General features: G+C 45.4%; 1 protein-coding gene across 2 annotated transcripts; it reads left to right on the top strand.

The window, feature by feature from the left end:
• The first annotated feature begins 1,394 nt into the window (after positions 1-1,394).
• Positions 1,395-20,526, top strand: GJA5 (gap junction protein alpha 5). Of its 2 annotated transcripts, none has more exons than XM_074900935.1 (2): positions 1,395-1,679; positions 17,658-20,526. In XM_074900935.1, the coding sequence occupies exon 2, from the start codon at positions 17,711-17,713 to the stop codon at positions 18,818-18,820; it is 1,110 nt and encodes a 369-aa protein (XP_074757036.1). In that variant the 5' UTR covers positions 1,395-1,679; positions 17,658-17,710; the 3' UTR covers positions 18,821-20,526. The 2 variants fall into 2 exon arrangements, with proteins under 2 accessions (XP_074757036.1, XP_074757026.1); XM_074900925.1 differs by lacking the exon at positions 1,395-1,679 and adding an exon at positions 6,562-6,919.
• Positions 20,527-21,279: the final 753 nt, after the last annotated feature.

Raw genomic sequence — 21,279 nt, 5'->3', positions numbered from 1 at the left:
CCAAGTCTAAGACCCGGTTTCTAAGGCCCTTCCAGAGATCATGCACTCACTTTGACCCTCTTATAAGCATCTAACCTGGATAAATTAAAAGGAACATATAAACCGAGATCTTCTACCACTTGCCAATACAAGATGCATTATTGCCCTAGGCCTCAGAGAAAACTGTAGCTTTGCATTCACGCTTTTAGTTAAGCTAATGAGGAGAAGGAAGAGAATTTTTGAGGTGGGCTCTTCTTCCTTTCATCTCAAAAGCGGTTACCGAGTTGTTCAAAGCTTGCGTGCATAGCTCTGCGGGCTCAGTACCTCTCAGCGCCTGACTTTCTAAAGACTGCTACTGCACCGTTGAAAGGAGAGGTGAGTTCTTCCTATATGCTCCCTGGAAGCAGGTTAAACACTCAGTTAGCAGACAGCCCTCTGAAAAAGGGATATGGCTTTGCATTAAGCACAGCTTGTAAATGCTTCTCAGTTACTTGTTTTATTCTCTTCTTGTTTCCTTGAAAATGTTGAAACTCCTTAGAAAGGCTCAGACGGCACAGACACTTTCTGCTTGTGATTCTAATAGTTTGGCTGTCCATTCTTCTCACCAGCCGCATGCCAGCATGTTTTCAGTGACTTAATGGCACTGCTACTTTGGGGTAGCTGAATGGGGAAGCAGACTGCAGCTGCTTCTGAAGGATATAAATATTTTTTACAGTCGGGGGGCTCTAGCAGTCCAACAGGATCAGGGACACCTGGGCTCTATTCCTGGCTCTTCTGCAGACCTGCCGTATTGTTTTGCTACTTTCAGTAGCTCTAAAGGAAGACCTTTTCCAAACAAATTTGTAATCTTAGGTGCGAGGCTTCCATTTGAAAATCTGAACCACAATAAGAAATCTGGGGTGACGGGGCTAGCCTACAAATGCAAGCCCAGACATTCATTTGATAACAAAATCCCACGAAAGCCATTGCACTGGTGAACACTACAAACGGCTCACAGGCCAACCTTACTTGCACCATTTAACAGTTAGCAATCTGCTCCCTTCAGATATTATTTTATGGCTTTCCTTTGTTTTCACCGAGGCCTAAACAGGAATGAAATTGTGAGTCTTGTCGCTAGCCCTTTTAAATAAATAGCTCTGCCATCGCTCTAATAAGTTTGACAAGTTGGTCCCAGGCCCTGGGCAGGAAGCTAATAAACTTCAAGTTGCTTTTCTATTGTTTTCCTAAAACAATTTGACTTCCTTTCTGATAGCCCCAAATTCCTTCAATAAAAATAGAGTAGCAGGGAGCCAGAGGAAGAGTTGAACTTGAGCCAAGTTGTGCTTACAATGCCGCCTGCGTAAGATCACATTTTTATCCTGATCCATGAAGACTCTTTAAAAGAATAGCAGGCAGACAGCTGCCAGTGCATGTCAGGAACAGCTCGGGAGATACTCTTCCTCAGCATCGGTCCTCCAGGCTTGAGGGAATCTCCAGCCAGTGAGCCAGTGTCAGATCATAGCAGGAGGCTGAGCTCCTGGGAGCTGACTGGGGTTTGCTTACCCTGTCCAGAGTGTCCTCCTTCCGACACGGATCTCCTCTGGGAGCCAAACACTGACAGAGAGGTGGGCTCCAGCAAGACCAAGGTGCTGTGCTAAAGCTCACCCTTCAGTCAACTTCACCTGCTCCTCCCTCTACCTGTGCAGGCTCAGCAAAAAGAGGTAAAGGTCTGTTCTTTCTTTTCTTCTCACTTTGGGAAACATATATATGTATATATGTATACACACATATATTTTTGTAAAGCAGCAATTCATCTAGCTGAAAGTGTACAGGACAAGATGAATGTCTGGTGGCTAAGTAGATGAGGACTCCTTGCTTGGAAATGACTTGCTAATCCTTTGAACAAATCCTTTATGCTCTCCGTGGTTTGGTTCCTCCACCTGTAAAGCAAGGAGAGAATTTATAGGAGCTGTAATTACATTATCATTTGCAAAGCACTTCTCAACTACTCAGAGATGCTGCAGAGTTGAGAAGTGGAAGCAGTAGCTGAGAGAGTGCCATACTTTATTTCCAATAACATAAAGCTGACAACTAAGCATTTGCTTTGGGATAGATAGTCATTTCTGCTCAGTGAGATGAAATCCTCTTCCAGTTTCTCTTGCTGAAATCTTTACTGGCACTGACACACAGTGACATTTCACACCTTGCTGTTTCTTGTTTCCTCTTTTCTCTGGGTTGGTTTGGTACTCTGGGCTGGGAAGGAGAAAACACCCATCTATAATGGAATGTTGTGATTTTTTACTAAATAAGGAACTGGGACTATAAAACTGTTCCCCTCATTCAGAGGCCCATTGTCACATGCTACTTCTGTTCCCTTGGGCCCAGCCTGTCCTTGAGAATTTGCCTCCTGCTAGAGGATGCCTCCAAGCTGTCTCCAGAGGTCTAACATATACCAGAGAACTTCCCTCCCCGTCCTTCTTTTTCCATCATATTCACGCATGGGGATTTTAAATAAAATATTTCACCAGGAAGGTAGCATCCATTGGTGCTTTAGAGAAGGTACTAGAGGTGCCTGTCCAGCATGAGACAATATGACGAATCAGAATAAGTGCAGTGCTGTGGCCAGGCATCAAGATGAAATACAAGAAATTTCTATCTCAACCACTGTTGGATTTTGGTTTTTTCTGAAATTTCCCAAAGCAGTAAATCTGATATCCTCCTCAAGCACAAAAGTCCTCAGTAGTGGCAGGAAAGTAGAAGATGTTTTCCCTTCAGACAGTCTCCTGAAGTTCTGCAATCTCAGGAGAGCATCTATCCACATTTGAAACAGCCTTCCAGCAAAGCCAGATGCTCCAAAAACATCTGTTTTATGTGAAGAAGCTCCTTCATATGTGAGCTCTCATCTATACTACTGCACATTTGCAGACCTTCTCTATGCATTGTCTTGCCTTGCTCTTTTTGTTTGTTTAAATCCCTAACACAGAATGAATCCTCCATTAAATATCCATGGGATCAATGCCGAAAAACTCATCACACAAATTCTATTCAGGATTTACCTGGCTTCTGTGTGAAAGGGAGCCGCTCTGATAAGGCAGTAAGGCAAGTACAGGAAATAGAATAAAAAAGAGACCTCTTGGATTATCAGGTTCAATCCCTTTGAATAACAGGCAAGTACAAAACAAATGGCCTTTTCTAAACTTACTAAGCTCTGTCCTAAATCTCATTAGGTTTCCGCCCTCACTTGTGCTACTAGAATGCTGTTCCAGCACCTCCTTCCCTGCTCTGTTGCTTAGAAACCTTCTGATTTCCAACCTAAATTCATTCATGGCCAATTTATATCTATTTATTCTTGTGCCACATTGTCCTTTAGCTTATGTAGCTCTCCTCTCTCCCTAGCACTTACTTTCCCAACCCCCAATTTCTGAAAGTATTTACAGGCAGCAAATCTCTCCTCTCTTAACCTTTGTTCTGCCACACTAAGTAACTAAGCTCTCTTACAGTATTCACCCTGCAGGCACATCACACCGTGTTTTAATTACTTTGGGTAGCTGCACTAGCATGAAGTTCAATGCAAAATAATTAACGCAAAAAAGCTCAAACTGGCACTGCATCTATTTTCAAATCAGCTCAAATATCTCTCTGCAGTCACTTCTGTGACTGATAAGTAAACATACTCTTGGCCGAGAGACACCCTCTGTCCCTCTGATCACCCCGTTGCCTTTCTTTGCACCTGTTCCAGGCTGAATATTTTTCCTGAATGTGGGTGAGCAGCACTGCACACACTATTCTGGTGGGGCCTCACATCCTCTTGGTGACATTAAGCTCACTCACTGCAACTGGAAATACTGCTGTGTCTTGAAAGCTCATTTGCCTTTTCCACCACCACATAGCATCGTTGGTTCCTCCTCCTCTGGTGACCGTCACCCAGGACTTTCCCCATGTTGGTCCTGCCAACTAGGAACTCCCAATTGCTAAGAGAGATTACTGTTACTCTCTAAGCAACAAGTTCCTAGTATATGACTTTGCTCTTTCCCAGTTAACCTCAACTCGATCAATCCAGTCACAAAGAGCCTTCAGGTCTCCTAGTACTGGAATCCACCTCTGCCCTGACAATACGTCCCAGCTTTGTTTCTTCAGCAGATTTCATTAGCATTTCTACTTCCAGTGCCAAGGTAATTAACACATATTAAAAAGATCAGTCCTAAAAGCAATCTTTGAGAAGCCTCCGAGGTAACTTCCCTTCAACCTATTAGGGAGCTGGTGTCTCAATTCTGTCAGTCTCTTACCTATTTGAGGGTTTCTCTGATAATCTCTGTCTTCTTCCGCTGAATCTTCTCCACTAATTTGCTTCTTCAGGGACACCATATCATATGCCTTACTGAAGTCCAGGTAGATAAGGTCTGCTATGTTTCCTTTACCTAGAGGGTCAGGAATCTTAGCCCAAGAAAGCTATTTACCTTTGATCAAAAGATGGTACATGTTGTCCTATTTTCCCCTTACCTCCTGGCTTTAGTTCTGATTTCCTTCAAAATCCGTTCCACAGCATCATAAACTGCTGAGACCTGCAAGCTGCACATGGCAAGTTGTCAGCTGTTCCCCTCATTCCCACTGTCTGGGGGAGCATTCTCTTCCACTTGCTATCCTCACTCAAGTCATACAAGTTTTGCATAGCAGTCTCTTAGGGAGGGGAGAAAAAATCCTTCTTCCCAGCCTACCAGTGGGCAAAACAGCTATTTCTCTAGCTGTGGAGCTGAAGAAGCTGCCATGACACCTCTGTTTTCCCTTGAAGAGGGTGCAGTAGGGAAAAGAAGGGACGAGACATTGACGGGTTGGCTGAGGTATCCATACAACATCTCTACTAACCTTTCTGTCTCTTGCCTCCCTGTCTGCCTTCACCTATTTCCTTTTTGTGTATGAAAATTCACATAGTTACCACCACCAAAAAAAAGAGCTCGTAACAGTTACCTCACGTGCACGTATTGGACAGAAACCTTCTCCCCTCCTTCATCATTCAGCAGAACTAGACTGTATCAGCTGGAATCAGAGATTAACTCTGTAGAAAAATGAGTATGCCACTCAGGAACAGTACTGGGATAGGAAACGCAAAGGAGTGAGCAGGGAGAATCAGACCTGATCAGCCTGAGTGTACAGCAAAGTGTCAGCCACGCAGGGAGGGGATTATATTTGACAGCTCACCCATAGGACCTGCCTCTCTATAGCACGTGAGAAACACTTGACAAGCCTTAGTTAGCCTATCCCAAAGCCATCTGTGAGCTAGATCTGTATTATTAACACCTTTTTTTGGACACTTCTATGATGAAGTCCTTGATAATTCCACTGGCATAAAATCAACAGGACTTTATATATTAATGCTTCGTGGAAATTACTCCAGAAAGACAAAAGGACACAGTGATATTCTCCTTCCCATGAAATTCTATCACAGGTATACAACTGCTAGGCAGGAGAGTGAGAAACAACTCCAGAAACATTCCCATTTTCTTTAAAGTCACAGAAGGCCTTTCAATAAAGTTAGAAGTAAAGTGGAAAATTACTATGAGTTTCTCCATACCAGGAGTTAACTGAGCTGCTATGGGAATTTATTGTGCACTCTGTGTCGTGCACTAACCATCAGTGAGGATTCAGCCCTCTTGAAAAGGAGTTGTACTCTTAACCTCAGAGTGAGAGTGTCCACACAGGACATGCCACCAGAGGTAGCTTCTGCACAGCCCTGTCCCTCTGTAGGCTGGCTTTCAATCTTGTGACTAAAAGGGACGCTCAAATAGCGGGGGAACAATGATCAGATTAGAAGAGTTGCCAGCCCTGTGTCTTAGTCTCTGGACTGCTTTTGCTTCATGATCTGCTCTAGCTGCTGCATAGGGACCACTGGGCAATTTTCTGGAAGGGAGACATCTGTAGTGCAGGAAGGATTGCTGGAGGGACACCCGCCAAAGCTTGTACGCAGTTCTCCAGGTAGCAGAGTCTTCTGTGCAAATCTCACTGACACTGGTTCTTTGAGAAAGCCTCTCTGATTCACTCGCCTCTCTGGGGCCTGATGTGCAGGACTCAGAGGCTCGACTTGACACGTACATGAAATACAAGAACTTCGGATATTTGATGTGCCAAAAGCATTTTTTAGAAAGGCCCAAATGCTTGTGCATCAGACCATGTGCAGGGGTGGAGATGGGGTGGTGTGTCAAAAAACACCTCTCGTGACAGGCAGGTTATTCTGTTTATCGGTAAGGAGACCTGTAAAACCCTCCTGGGAAGCATTGGGTGCCCTCTGGGACAAAGCTGCAGCTGTGCTGGGCCCCCAAGTCCAAGCCAGCAGATATGTCCTATGTTATTTGAAGAGGTGGAGGACCCTGCTCCATATGAGCTCTGCTCTGCCAGATTAAGCTTGAATGAGTCAGAAAAATGTCCTTCGTTGATGTCTTGCATGGAAAAAGCTTCCCAGGGTCTGGCTGGTGTAACTGTGGGACAATCCTGTCTCTTTTCGTTTAAGGAAGGCTTAGACCATGGCATGTTATCTGGGGGAGGAGGTGTGAGGAACAGCAGTAGTGGCAAGTGGAAGGGACAGCGCAAAGCCGGCAGCGAGTGCATCCTGTCGGCATGGGGAGGGTGGCACAGGGAGAGGCTGAGAATGGAGAGGGAGGAATGAGATCTATGGTCTTTAAAGGAAAAACAACAGGAAACTAGGCTTGAAAATAGAAAGATTAAGCTGGAGGGGGTGGGAGAGACAAGAAAAGTAGGTGAAGAAAGAAGAGGGGGAAAGGCAGAGAGGCAGTGGGGAAGACAGAAAGTGACATAGAAAGGGGGTGGAGAAAAAGAGAGGAAGGGAGAGAGAACCATATTAAAGGAATAAAACCAAGCAACTGAGAAGAACAAGGACTCCAACTCAACTACAGAAAGGAAAAGCGCTAAAGCAAGGAAAGGAGACACAAGACAAGATACCGGAAAACAGGTAAGTAACCATGAGGGGGAAGTAACAAAACTGCAGAAGCACTGATGGCAGATCAAGCTGTTATACTCAAGGGGAAAGCAACATGAGGGGAGAGAAGGGCTTGGTGAAGCAGGAAAAAAATGGATGGCCAAAAATAACTTTAAAAATTTACTTTTTCTTTCAATGTCTCTCCAAAACATTCCCAAGTAACAAGATGGGCTTGGGACATTTTAAAAATTAAACTTTTTGCCACAGGCAGCTACAGAAATGCCAAGGAAACCTCCCTGCAATGAACATGGATACCGATAGATTTCAATGTACAGGAAAGCAGGATAAGAGCCTCAAGTATCCTCAGACAGTATAATGTGCAAATTGCAGTTTCTGTTAGATCCCATTTCAGCATGCTGTCAGGCTGCTCTGGGGAGGGTGGTGAAGGGAACTCTTACCTATGAGAGGCTCTCAGGGTATAAACACTTCATCAAGTGTCTGCGTGAACCGCCTATATTCCAAAGCACGCAGGATGGTTTCAAAACGTTGCAGTTTCTTTTTCTTGAGTCCTGGCTGGTGTGTGACATGGAGCCTGGGAACGTAACTCAAATGTAGAGAAGTGCCTTGCTCGTATCTCCCAGTCACCCGTACTGCGTGTGCCGCTGGGGGAATGCCTTTCTTCTCCATCCCAACACTGCCCAGGGCAGCCTCAGCAGAGAGGCACACAGACCTAGAGGGACAAACACCCTCTCCCACTAGCAGCTGCTGCTTCTTTTTATTTGCCTTTCTTTTTTTCCCTTTTTGTACTTGGAATAATTATTCAATTACATTTCCATAATTTAATACTTCTAGCATTGCCACCACATGTTTCAAAGAATAGCTCAGCTTGAAAACACAGTACCACTACACATCTACCTGGAAAGAAGCAATGACAATGAGTGTAAAGGTTGCCTGCTAATTGCCACCTCTGATATGTGGTGACTCCTTTGATTTCCTAAAGGGTCATTTTACTCACCATTTGTCATGACTAATGAGCTTTGTGGCGCTCTGATTTTAATAACTCAGGTAAACTGAGGCAGTGCCTCTATCCCCGAATGTGGGATGCCGTAAGAACCATCAGAGGATCACGTAATTTCTGAATTTCTGGACAAACCTCAGCTAAAAAAGTCACAGGCTGAATGACCCTTAATTGCTGAACTCTTCCTCCATGCTAATAAACCTGTCAAAATACCTTGGTGAAGCAGTATGTGCGAGAGTTTTTCCTACTGCTGCCTATGTGATCCTCCCTTTAAGGCTAAAGAACTTAATGCATGTAATATATGTGTGCATATGTGTGTGCAGCTAGGAGCAGGTTAAAAAAACCCCTGTTATTCAAAAGCCTCACAGTATTCAGTATGCACCAGAAGTCAAATAATTCTGCACTTGCTGGTCTTTTCAAAATCTACTCTGAGAAGAGCGCAGAAGATTTCTAACTTTCTTACTCCCCTCCTTGGGACCAGAACAGTAGTTTAGGAGAATTCCTGAGGCTTCAGGGTTTAAAATACTCATCAGGATCTGGTCGCTTGGGAACTATGTTAAGTATTCCTGCTACTATAACTATTTGGGGTTGTTGTTTTTTTCCACTCAACAGTATATATTATCACAATATTTTAGTATTTCAGGCTCTCACATGAAAAACTTAAACCTTGCCAGAAAATACAGAGCTTCATACCCTAGCCTCTCTTTCTGACCTTCAGACGGATTTCACACATTCTGCACGTTTGCCCTTGTTTTCTAACTTATCTCACAGCATTGAAAATAAACGAGAAGGAATGAGTAATTCAGCACTATACCAAGTCATTAGGGAGCACATTTCAGAGACTGCTCCACACCTCGGGTGCTATTGTATGAGGCATGAGGACAGAGGCTTAAAATTAGACATAGTTCCCAGAGGCATCAGAGAAACTTCAATCTTTGGGCTAAGAATGCATAAAGAGAGGGAAAAAAATAAATTTTATGGCTATTGATAAGCAACAGAGAGATCTCTATGAACAATACTCTAGCATGCCTGCTCTTTCCTAAAACAAAGAAATATTCATGCCACAGAGTAAGTAATGAGCATAGAGGTGCATGCTTCTATGTCCCTCTAGTGTATCTTTAAAGAGGGGTCAGTGGTTTTTAATGTAAGAACTAAGGGGGTTACACTTACATTTCTGTCTTTCTTCATTATCTTTATCATTACACACATGCCTTGAGAATGGTTGAGAATTTCCATATGAAACTCCTCTCCCTTAGAAGCAGAAAAGCTGACAGATGCTTTGGTCAGGGCACAGGGTCACTCAGGAAGCAAAGCAGTCCGGAGAGGGTGACTGCTGCAGAGCTCCAGGGTCTTCAGCTGCATTTGGATGTCTGGTGAAGAGGGAGGGAATAGTGGGATGGGAGAAAAAGCGTCTCCAGTTTAAAATCAGATAAAGCTATCCAAGAGGACCGGGGTTAATTCTTCCTTCTTACTCCAATTTTCTCTGTCATGATGGGGCAAACTACTTAAGCCACATTTCTTCACAAATGGCCCCTCAGTGGTGTCTCTCATCTTCTGGATGTCTGACTTTTAGATGTGGTCCAGCTGGTGGAAGTGATAAACTCTCCCACTCCAGCATTAACCAGATAAAGCTCTGCTTTGAACATACGTTATATAGTGCTAAGTACACTAAAAAAAACCCAAAAAACAAAAAACAGATTAGCAGCACCTCCAAACAGCTTCCAAAATTAATAAACATTTTTTATCTTAATCTCTCACTGCCTTAGTTCTTCAGTGGTAAAGCTAATCTAACACCATCTCCTCACCTCCGGGTGGTAATGATAATAAGTAAATTAATAATTGTGAAGCAATCAGATACTCTTGTGATGAAAGCCATAGGAAAACCCATGAGGAAACTAATAATTCTGTCTTTAGAACTGGACTTGAATAATGTACAGTAAATGAGGCACAGGCCACCCACTGAACAATGAGGAGAAAACAAAACATTGAATAGCTGCTGTTCAAGAAAGCCCCAGCCAGGCTGGCACAGAACAAGGCAGGCATCCTGTGCAAAGAATGAGGTGACAATGTGAGGATGTGGTTAAAGACTCATAGCTATGAGGCACAGGCACAAAGAGATTGAATTAAGATGACTGAGAACAGTAACTCCAGCATTTCCTAACTCCCTACTGCTGGGTTTTGCAAATTTAATATTGGTTTGGGGTTGTTGGTTTGGTTTTGGGGTTTTTGGGGGGTTTTTTGGTTGTTTTTTTTTTTTTTTTGGGGGGGGGGGGGAATGTGCACATATATGTACATACACTGAATATATAAAATAATCCACTCACAAGTTATAGCCAGACTTTGCCCTGAATGAGAAATTAAATACTTGAGGCAAGGATACAGCAATGAGGCTGTACCAAAGAGAATCCTATGGATTTTTGGAAAGAAATAAGAAATTAGATTTGACAAGGTAGCACTAAGTGGGGAGTAGATAGTTACTGAAAATTGCTGGTTTTAAAGCTGAAAGTGTTAGCAGTCTGCATGCTGTAGAGAGTTAAGTTGCCAAAATTGCCGAAAAGCTGAGACAGGGCTCTGGGAGGAGAGCTTGACTGTAGGAGAGCAACAGGAAAGTGATAGGCAGGGAGACACAGGAGGAAGAGGCAGGAAGATAGGAAATGTCTGAATGAGAGTCCTCTCCTTTTCCCACTACCTCTCCAGTTTATTTCAACACTGTAACACTGCAACTCATGTAGTCTATGAACCAGCCTAATATGACATGGACAGGTTTTTTTCTGCTCTATTGGGCCCAATGTGATGCCTGCCATCAGCTCGATGTCTCCTTATACCAGCCTCCTACACTGGCTAAGCAGTGCTTAACATCAGTTTCTCTCAGCAGAGATCAAGAACTGCTATACTGCTGCAGTCCCCAAATTTCTCGGCATGTTTCTGTTTTCCAGAGCTCCCTCTGCTCTCTTTGGATGTCCTCTCTCCTGTATACAGCACTGCCCAGTTTAGCATCAGCTGCAAACTCATACAGGTTAGCTTCTCCCTGGAAAGATAAAGAAACTGTAAAGAGCACCAAGCTCTGTAATCCTGAACTGGATGCTCATCATCTTGTTAGTTAAAGAGTAAGCTGAGTATTGTCCATTAGCCTCTTTGCAATATTTACATCACAGCGAGAATTTATGTTTTTTTTCTAGCAAAAAGCACATGAGCCTTCATTTAATTTATCCCAAACATAGTCTTGTTATATTTGTTGGGGTCTCTAAGGACCCATGCTTCTTTAAGGCACAGAGATAATCACAAGAGAATTAGAGGGCGCTCCCTGCATGCAAAATGTAAGCCTGGATACCACTATCACATAATTACTTGATGCAGGCTTTTCAAACACAGTGGGACAAATTCATTGCTTAGCTTGATTCATCTGAGATCAAGGTCTTTTCTGTTCTTGGTCTCCCGCATGTACATCAGGCAGAGCTTTTCCCTAATATCTGGATATATGAAAGCACAATTTGACCCTTGCCAAGGAGGGGAAAAATTAGCATTAGATGGCCTGGATAGACAAATAATAAAAATTCACCTAACTGGGAGTCTACAGCTTCCACCATCAGATGAAAATATTCTACATAATACTGTCATCTATGTGTGTAACACATTCCTGATGTACACACTTGGAGGTGTTGAGTGATTTCCCTCTGTCTGTGTGTCTGTGTGCGTCAGGGTGGGTGTGTGTTCAGGAGGTGACAGGTCATTCAACTCCCTTATCTTCTCACCCACTCTGTTTTTTGTGAACTCTGAGATTTTCCACATTTGGAAAGGAGGGGGAAAGCATACCTCATGAAGGAATAACAAGCTGTTTGCAACTGCAAGCAGGGCCAGTGGTCTGGATACCAGCATGACCCTTCCAGAAATTGCAGTGAACTCAGGAGGAGCAGAAAGATGAGAAACAGTGGATGTCTGTCCTCTAGGACAGGAGCTTTTAACACGGAGCTCTGCCTCTCCTATGAGATTTAAGCGCTGGGTCAAAGTCACTCACTCTCCCTGATACTCATTCAGCACAAGACTTTGAACCCAAGGAACTAGAAAGGAACCTATGCAAACATGTCAGAGAGGTTTTTTTTATAAAGCATAAAGAAGTACAAACCTATCTAGTCCAGATCCATGCGTGGATCAGAATTACAAATTTGACTAAAGAACTGGCCTATTTCAGGCAGAAATTAATTATAAGCATATGCATGCACATATGAAGCCAGAGGGATGGTGCTTGGACAACAATGCCTAACGAGTCACTCCTTGTCTATTGTATACACATCTGAAGGAGCCAACGTCAGTAAACAGTGAACAAAAAGGTATATGCTGAGGTGGGCTTTAGCATTGATCTATGTCACAAAGCTCTGAAAAGCCTCTGGAATTCAAAGCATCAACACCCATGCTGGACAGTACATTTCTAACTTCATTCATGTTTTAATGTTGTAAGCCATGCGCCCCCAAAATGCTTCCTGACCAGGTCCTGGCAACAAAGGACCACTGCATATGTACACTGAAAAGGCTGCTTCTCCCTTTTGGGCACTGACAGCAGCTGCAGGCTCTGCCAGAAATAACAAGATGTTCATATCTTAGCAAAGCACAAAAAAACACCCAAAAGAGAACCTCTGGTTCTGCCAGGTGTACCTGCTGTAGAAGGGTAGCACGAGAGGGATTTCTTTCAGGTGACCAAGACAGTACTGTCCTGGGGCACAGGAGAGAAGGGCTATGGTCTGTAGAAACAGCGTTGCATCACTCTCAGCAAGTCTAAGTGGACAGAAAAAAAGGACACAAGTTTTCAAGTCACAACCCCTGAGCTCTGTCCCCAGACTGCCACTGACACAGTGACCTTGAACAAGCAGTTTGCTCCTTCTGTACCCCAGTGATCACCAGCTGCAAGATAAAGATGCAGCAGCATTTGCAACCTATCGATACTGTGAGGCTGGACTACTGCTAACAGTATGAAGGTACAGCTGTATAGCAAAGCAGCATTTACTAACCTCCAATGCAGAGCTGAAAGTGTCCTTCCTAAATGACTACAGGTGTGAGGGCCAAGTTTTGCAGTGCAGGGAGCACTCAGGTCTGGCTGCAGACTGGCAGTTGTCAACACAGGGGAAAAAATTCTCTGCCTGCATCCCCTGCAGAGTTAGCTAGCTGTTGTGCCACACTCTGGCCTGGACCTGGTATGAGGTGACACAGCTGGAGGAAGGAAAGCCACAAGCAATTCCTAGGCACTGACCATGCCACAGCCAGCCTGGATGCTCCACTGCATGGGGCTGTCACTTCTTATGTGCCCAGTACCTAAAGGAGATGGCTCCCTCCCCATTTGGTAGCTCAGAGGGGATGGACTTGTTGAGTGGCCTCCACACACAGTCTGGGGTGTGAGCCTCTTCAAAACATCTCAGCCTCACAGTTCATTGGGACATCTGATTAACTATCAGATTTGTATTCAGTTGAGCAAATCACACACAGCAGATTGGGCAAAAATACAACAGCTTTGACTTTGCTGCTTTCTTCCCACCCCAGGAACTGCGCTTCCCTCACACAAAGCGCAGAGAGCCTCTCCACACACCCCTGGGACCTGCCAAGGGGAAGAGGTGAGCCCAGCAAGGGAGAGCAGAAACAGTGTTATAATCAGGCTCTCCACTTTATTTTAGAAACATCCTGCAGAGATGGCGACCTCCTGTCACCTTCCTTGTGGGAAAAGTTAGCGTGAAGTGTCGAGCTCAGCTATTTATATCGCTGCTGATAGTCTCGTCTGCCTTCTAAAGAGGGGAAAACTTTCTTCCTAACAACCCCTGGGGAAATAAACTCCTATAAAGAAGATGATTGCGCAGGAACAGCCCTGCTGGCGCTCTGGTATGAATTTCCTAGCTGTTCCTCAAAGCCCTGGCAAGGCCGACCAGAAGGAGAGTGCCAGAGCAAGCAGCAGCGATGCGAAACAGTTGCCTGTCCTTCAGAGCATGCGGCATCACCAAGGGGATGGGCTAAACTGCTCTGAGAGCAACACTTCCCCTCCTTCAGAAAAAGGTAGCACAAAAGAGGAATGGCAGAGCGCAGCCCGTGGCTGGCGAGCCAGCCTCATGTACTAGCAGGTGCCATCCCCGCTGGGGTATTTTTATCATGGAATTTGGCAGTCACAAGGCAGCCCAGAGCTGAGTGGTCTCCACGCCTGGCCTGCAGTGTGATACTCGGTTTTCCCCAGCTTTAGGAGCCTTCTAGGTGATGATTAAGCTGGGATGGCCACATCGCTGGGTGTGTGCCAGGCTGCGCTGGTCTTTGTCACATACACGTTTCCCAGTGCCAAGATCCTATGACTGCGCACAGCTCCTTTGTTGATCCAGCAGAAAGTTGTCAGCCAAAAGCACAGCCAGACAGTGGCACAGCCCAGGACTCTGCATGAATATGCATGACTGCTGTCAAGACAGTCTTCTATCAGGTGCTGAGACCCTGCAAAGATACCCAGAGGTGTTTTTCGCTGAGTCACACCAGAGTGAGACAAGACTTGTCCAATTGAGTCCAAACTAGGAATATAAAAAGCTGCAGATGCTCACACACTGAGAGGTCAAAGCATGCAAGGACAGCAGTAGTCTGGGAATGAGGAAAGGGTACTATATGGAAAATCCCCAAGAATAGTAAAGCCCTGAGGAGAAAGGCTAGGTCAGACGCCGTCCTGCATAGCCAGGAAAAGCTGTCAGGAGGTGACACAATCCTTCTTTGCTTGTTGGCAGCAGAGAGCTAGATGCTCTCTTCTGTTGCTCTAGAAGGCCCTTGGCCTGGCATTGCAAAAAAACCCTCGCTAATAAATAAAAAACATCTAAGCCAAAAACACCACTCTAGGAGAGAAACTCCTTCTTTTGGTTTCCAAAATCCATTCTCCTGCGGCCACCTACCCCCTTGCAGCAGCCACCTCAGCTCTCTATGGGGCTGTAGCAGGATGATGATGAGGCATCTCTGGGCAGCCCCTCCTTTAAACAGCTTGGGCAGGGGAACAGCCAGCGGGGAAGAGCAGACGAAATGGCCCTATCATCTGTGGCCTAAACCTCATGGCTGCCAGCCTCGCATCCTTCTGATTTACATCCTCTTGGAAAATTTTATGCATGTGTGAGGCAGATGAATTAGTGTTATTCTCAAATCCATTAACATTTTTTACTTCTGGACTCCTCTTCACTTACATTTGCTTCACTTTGTGTTCTGTACACATTGATTTTTACAGTTTGCAAGTGACTAGGTTTTCCCTAGGGAAAACAAGCCATGGAAAAACCCCAAACTACCTGCACATGGTAGAAATGATGGGAAGAGGTGCTCAGTTTGTGATTGCACATGCCCATGGCAGGCAGGAAAACTCAGCCTTGGCACAGCCAGGGAGAACCATGTTCATTTTTACCCTAACAAGCAAGGTGAATCAAGAAAAAGCAGCTGTCAGCTAACAACAGCAGGAGCAATAGGAGCACTTGCAAACAACATAAACTCACCTGGAAAAAATTAGGACACCCACCATTGTTCATGCTGTCTGAGAAGGAATATTCCACATGTACAGTTGTGCGGCATATTGATGTCAGATGCACCTGTACACTGAACTGTAGATAGCTGGTTGCCTTGTCTGCACTCTGGGGAAAAAAAAAATGAATTGGAAACACTGATTTCAGTGCAACAGTCTGTAAATATTTCCCATCACTGATTTATTGCCTGTATTTAATCCCCTGATGCTCACAGAATGAATCCATATGCTAATTTCTCCAGAATGCAGTAAGTGCACTAAAGAAATTTCAGGAGGTAAGACAGACCCACACATTTGCTTCTTTTTACCAGTGCAGACAAGAGGAGTCAGAAAGAGTAGCTGATTCTGTGTTACTGCTCCTCCAGTTCTGAGCTGGCAGCAGATGAAAGCTTCTGCATATGCCAAGCAGTCACCAGGATCTACATCAGCACGACTGCAGCATGCCTGCCAAAGCAAGAAAGAGCCAAAGCCCATCCTTTGCTTCCTGGTACACCCCTTCTCCCTTCTCACATGGCTGCTGACAGGCGATGGGGCAGCAAGTGGTCACCTCCCTGTCTCCCTACCTGGGCAACCCTCGCCCTTCCACACACAGCCCTCAGCAGCACCAGGGGTTCAAGAATTCAGCTTTTGATCTTTGTCCCATCCATCCTTGCAGATGGATACCACATATAAACAAGTGATGGCATAAATCATCGTGTGCATGGCTACATTAAATGATATCATTCACATAACCAGAGGAGGGGATAGTGTTCCCCCAACAAGCGTATCTCTGTGCTCTCCAGCCTTTTCTCACAGGATATCTACACAGTACTGCTACAGTAAATTTTCGGCTTTTAATAGTGTCTACTCTCCACAGATGTTCTTCGCACACTAAAAATAATTGGCTCTTAAAGACAAGACAAGGGACGATAAAGAAGGAGAGTTAACAATTTGGTCCCTACAGCTTTGGGATTTGTCTTGTGTAGTGTTTTTAATATTTCATTATGATGATTATTTTTTCATGCATTTATTAAAAGGGTATTTTCAAAAAGAGTGACTGTGGGAGAATATTATCTCCAGGGTAATACTGCACACTTTATAGCACCTAGCCCTTAACTCATGCACAAGGGACAGCCTTGCAGTGCCCTGAGAAGGTAAGTATGGTGAGTATTACTGGATCAAATGAGTGCTCAAGCACTCCCACAGAGCCCCACAAAAGCTGGATTAAATCCATCGTTCTCTTTTTATATGTGAGGTTAAGTGACTTGGCCAGAAACAGTCTGTCAGTCAGAAACAAAACTGAAGCAGGCTCTCCTCCATCCTCACTTTACAACTTTACTACCAGCCCACCAAACCTTTCCTCTCATCGGACCACCCACCAAATGGCACTTCCCAGGAGCTGCTGGTTCTTGGTAGGTGTTTCCCAGGAGGCATTTTTCTTTGTCTGTGTCCTTTGAACTGTGAATTTTGTCTGAGTTTAAGAAAAAAGGAGGAAGCAAGATCCACCATTTAGATTTTGCAGCAGCTCCCTCTCAGAGAGGTGTGACAGGGTGACAACAGATTAGGTTTACAGGACTGGCACAGCTTGCCAAAGTCTTTACACTCCCCAAAACATTTGCAACTTATAAATGAAACACTTGCAACTGGCAACACTGCAAAACCAAAGCAAACCTATGGGCAAGGGGCAGGTGGGCGTCAGGAAGGTTTTCTTTGCATTTCTTTCAGTGTGGCATCGAGCTCAGAAATGAAGCCCAGAGCGGTGAGCTCTGTTCCATGTGTCAGCGCAGGCATTTCAACATATGAAAGTGCCAAAGCACAGCTCAGACCAAGCTGTACACTCCAGTCTTATCTCCCAAGGGATCAGCCCATTAAGGATTCCCCAGAGCACAATCTGTAGACAGATGAATGCTGCTTTAACTACACAGTCCACAGAGGATGCAATATGCAGACCGCAGTGAAAGGACTTTCTGAACCAAGAATAAACCTGGCTCACCCCCAAAGTTTTGGCAGCCTGTTTAACAGGTTGTAGTTGGATTATGCAAAAAAAGATCATTTTTTGTTTCAGTAGCTGAATTAAAGAAAACCAAAACAACACAGCACATTGTTTTCAGTGGATCTGAAACAAAGTTTTCAACAAGCTAGACCTCATCCATTTCAGCTCAAATGAAAACATTTACTTCAACACAAAACAAACTGTTCCACTCCATGCATTCCTGGTTGGGCATTTTCTAACCCTCTTTAGAACCACTCTGTTCTGTTTTCTCCCACAGAGGTTGTGTCGAATTCTCCCTTCAAGACTTCTCACCCCTCCTGGTGAGCAGAAATGGGGGACTGGAGTTTCCTGGGAGAGTTCCTCGAGGAGGTCCACAAACACTCCACAGTGGTAGGGAAAGTCTGGCTGACCGTGCTCTTCATCTTCCGGATGCTGGTGCTGGGTACAGCAGCTGAGTCCTCCTGGGGTGACGAGCAGTCTGACTTCATGTGCGACACCCAGCAGCCTGGCTGTGAGAACGTGTGCTACGACAAGGCTTTCCCCATCTCCCACGTCCGTTTCTGGGTCCTCCAGATCATCTTTGTCTCCACCCCATCTCTGGTGTACATGGGCCACGCGATGCACACAGTGCGCATGGAGGAGAAGAGGAAGATGAAGGAAGCAGAAATAGAGGCCCGAGAGATGAAAAACAGCGGTGACACTTACTACCAGCAGAAGTGTCCCGTGCCAGAGAAGGCTGAGCTGTCTTGCTGGGATGAATCAGGAGGCAAAATAATACTCAGGGGCAGTCTGCTGAACACTTATGTCTACAGCATTTTGATTCGCACTGCCATGGAAGTGGCCTTCATTGTGGGACAGTACGTCTTGTACGGGATCTTCCTGGAGACCCTGTATATTTGCCAGAGGTCTCCTTGCCCCCACCCTGTCAACTGCTACGTTTCCCGTCCCACAGAGAAGAACGTGTTCATCGTCTTCATGCTGGCTGTGGCAGTGCTCTCCCTGTTCCTCAGTCTGGCTGAGTTGTACCACTTGGGCTGGAAGAAAGCCAAAGAGAGGTGCTCCCGGTCTTACAAACCCAGCCCCAGCACAGCCTCTGGCAGATTGGAGTCCGCCCCACAAGTAGAAAGGGCCCAGATGTATACTCCTCCACCAGATTTTAATCAGTGCTTGTCAAGTCCCAATGGGAAGTTCATCATTCCCTTCAGCAACAAGACGGCCTCCCAGCAGAACACCGCCAACTTTGCCACCGAGAGGGTCCAGGGCCAGGAGGATGCTGCTGGTGAAGGGCCCTTCATTAAGTCCAGCTACATGGAGAGTCCGGAGGTGGCCAATGAATGTGCAGCACCCGCCTTCCCCGAGAACTACTTCAATGAGAAGCGCCGGTTCAGCAAGACCAGCCGTGCCAGCAGCAAGGCAAGGTCAGATGATTTGTCTGTGTGACCGGTCTCCAGGAGAGATGAGGAGAAGAAGCCGTCTCAGCACTTCGTAAAACTTCTGCAAAGTGCACTCCAGACTCTTGCCACTAACCTCTCTCTGTTTTAACACCCTCTTGCTCCTTTTCAGTGAACGTCATTGCAGACAGCAGCTCTCACAGCTTAAGGCAGGGGCAGCCACTGGGAGACACGCACTGAAGAGAGGCACCAGTCTCAAGAGGTGAAGCTCTCGGCCATATTTTCATCACGTGACCCACAGGGATTGGAGACTCACCGTCCTTAGCCTGGTAGAGCACAGGCCAGCAGACTCCTGAGACTGCCCAGCAGGTAACCTCTGTGACACTGTATGCCACAGACTGACTGGACCTCAGCCTTCTTGCATCTTCTTTGGTGTCTATTCAACATTTGCTACATCAGCTTGTCAATTATACCAGGCTGAAGCTTCTCTCACCTGCAGGGATCAGAAACACACCAGTAGGCATTCTGAAAGAAAGACTTTCTCATCTGCTTTATTTTCGCTCTTTTTAACCCTCCCTTTCTCTACATGAGCCCACATATTTTATACCAGTTTACCCATACAATAAATTCTACTTGAATTTTTTGACACTGTGTATATAACTTTCCCATAAATAAGGATGTCCATGGTCCCCCACGCACAGCTGCCTCATATCTAACATCGGAATCCCTTCCTCATTGCTAAATCAGCACAGCAGACTGGCTCTGGAGATATCACTTAGATGACCAGTTGATGAAGACTAAGGAATTTTCCCAAGATACTTATGTCATCAGTTCCAAGCAAGACATCCATTAACTGAAAGACACTCTCCTGTGAGAACATATATCTTACTAGTAAAAAAGAGGAATTATCATTTGGAAACAAAGTGTTTTTTCTTCTTTTTAACCTTATCTTTCAAGCAACCTGAATGCTGCTGAAAGGGTGCTGCCATCCGCCAACTTGAGAGAAAAAAATCCTCTGTTTATCTGCAGAAGAGGTACGGCCTATGTCTTCTCCCTAACCAACCAAAACACTTCAGCATCTTTTGCAAGGAGCAAGAGTCCTCTCCAGGTCCTGCACATCTTTCAGCTCTTGGCTGCTCTCTCAAGCCTGCTGGACAGTACAAGCCAGGATATTTGTCCTTGCAGCAAGCCCCTGTTCTGCCATCAGGTCACCTTCATCTCCACTCCTAGCACATATGGTGTGAGAAACCACCCATGGACCAGCGCTCTCCACCGTAGTAACGTCTCAGAGCAGCCAACACCACACAGTGAATCTGGTGGGTGAATCTGTAGGCAGCTCCCACTCTAGATATGTTTGCAGAGCTGACATCCCTCTTTTAAAAAGATTTGCTAAACAGAGCTAAGGTGCTCCCTGTTTTTCACTCTGCCCTTTCAGATATGGACCACAGCTTCCCAACTTTGGACTGCATAAGCGAATGGCTGGGGACAAGCTTATGAGGAGACTGAGCCATTCCCTCTCTTAGGGCCACTGAAGGGGATTGTGAATCCTTGCTTCTGATACATAGTTAGCTTTGGTACAGTTCCCTGTACACATACATAAACATTCACACACAGAAGGGGGGGAAACCATTTTTTTTGTTTGTAAGGTGTTTTATATATGTGTATTTTTTAATCCTGAAAAGACCCATGTGCTCTCCTTAACATGAGATCTTAGTCAATTGTGTCTAGGTTTCTTCTAATAAAGTTCTAACTCTCCTTGTTGATGTTTCTCCTCTCACGTGTCTGAGAATGAGCTGCTAGCATCGATCAGGCTGCCTGCCAGCCTCTGCTGCTCAGAGATCACAAAAATCCCCATCGCCCAGAGTGGCAGGGATGAGGGGAGGGCTTGGCCAGGAGGATAAATAATAAACATCAAGAAATGACTGACTGACTGTCTAACAGAAACCCCCTCCAGCTTCCCTGCCTGCCTCTGCATTACCAGGGAAGACAGGGAAGAGCTGTTCAGAGAGCAGAGCTTCCATCCTCTTGCCATGGAAACGCTCCCTCCTTGCATCCCCTAGCACACCTCTGCACCCTGAGATGTGAGGCCAACTCAGCAGGAAAAGGGTAGCAAAACCTGTCTCCCAAGCATCTGATTGCTTGTCCATGCAGTAACAGTACTCTGAAAGGCTTTTTAAGAAGCAAGGTCTTGAGAGACATTGAGAATCCACAGTTAGCCATTTCTGCAAAGAATTCCTGTGGGTACTCAGCTCTCTTAAAATGCAGTTGCCCAGCCCAAAGAAAACCCTTTCTTCCCCCAGCTGATGCCTCTCCTCTGAAATTCATCCCTTGCTCCCACTTTCTGACTTTCACAGGCTCCCTACTTCTGACCTTGGATCGCCCTGTCCACCCAAAGGAAGTGCCCTTCCTTCCTTTCTCCACACAACCTCCCATCCCATGGGACTCTGCAGGCTGGGAAGCTGGAGACCAGTAAAGTACTGGGTCCCAGAAAGGAGCCTGAGAGGGGGC

Source organism: Athene noctua, chromosome 1 (assembly GCF_965140245.1).
Source record: "Athene noctua chromosome 1, bAthNoc1.hap1.1, whole genome shotgun sequence".
In the NCBI taxonomy this organism is placed as follows: Eukaryota; Metazoa; Chordata; class Aves; order Strigiformes; family Strigidae; genus Athene; species Athene noctua.
This window is presented reverse-complemented; position numbering and strand designations above follow the sequence as displayed.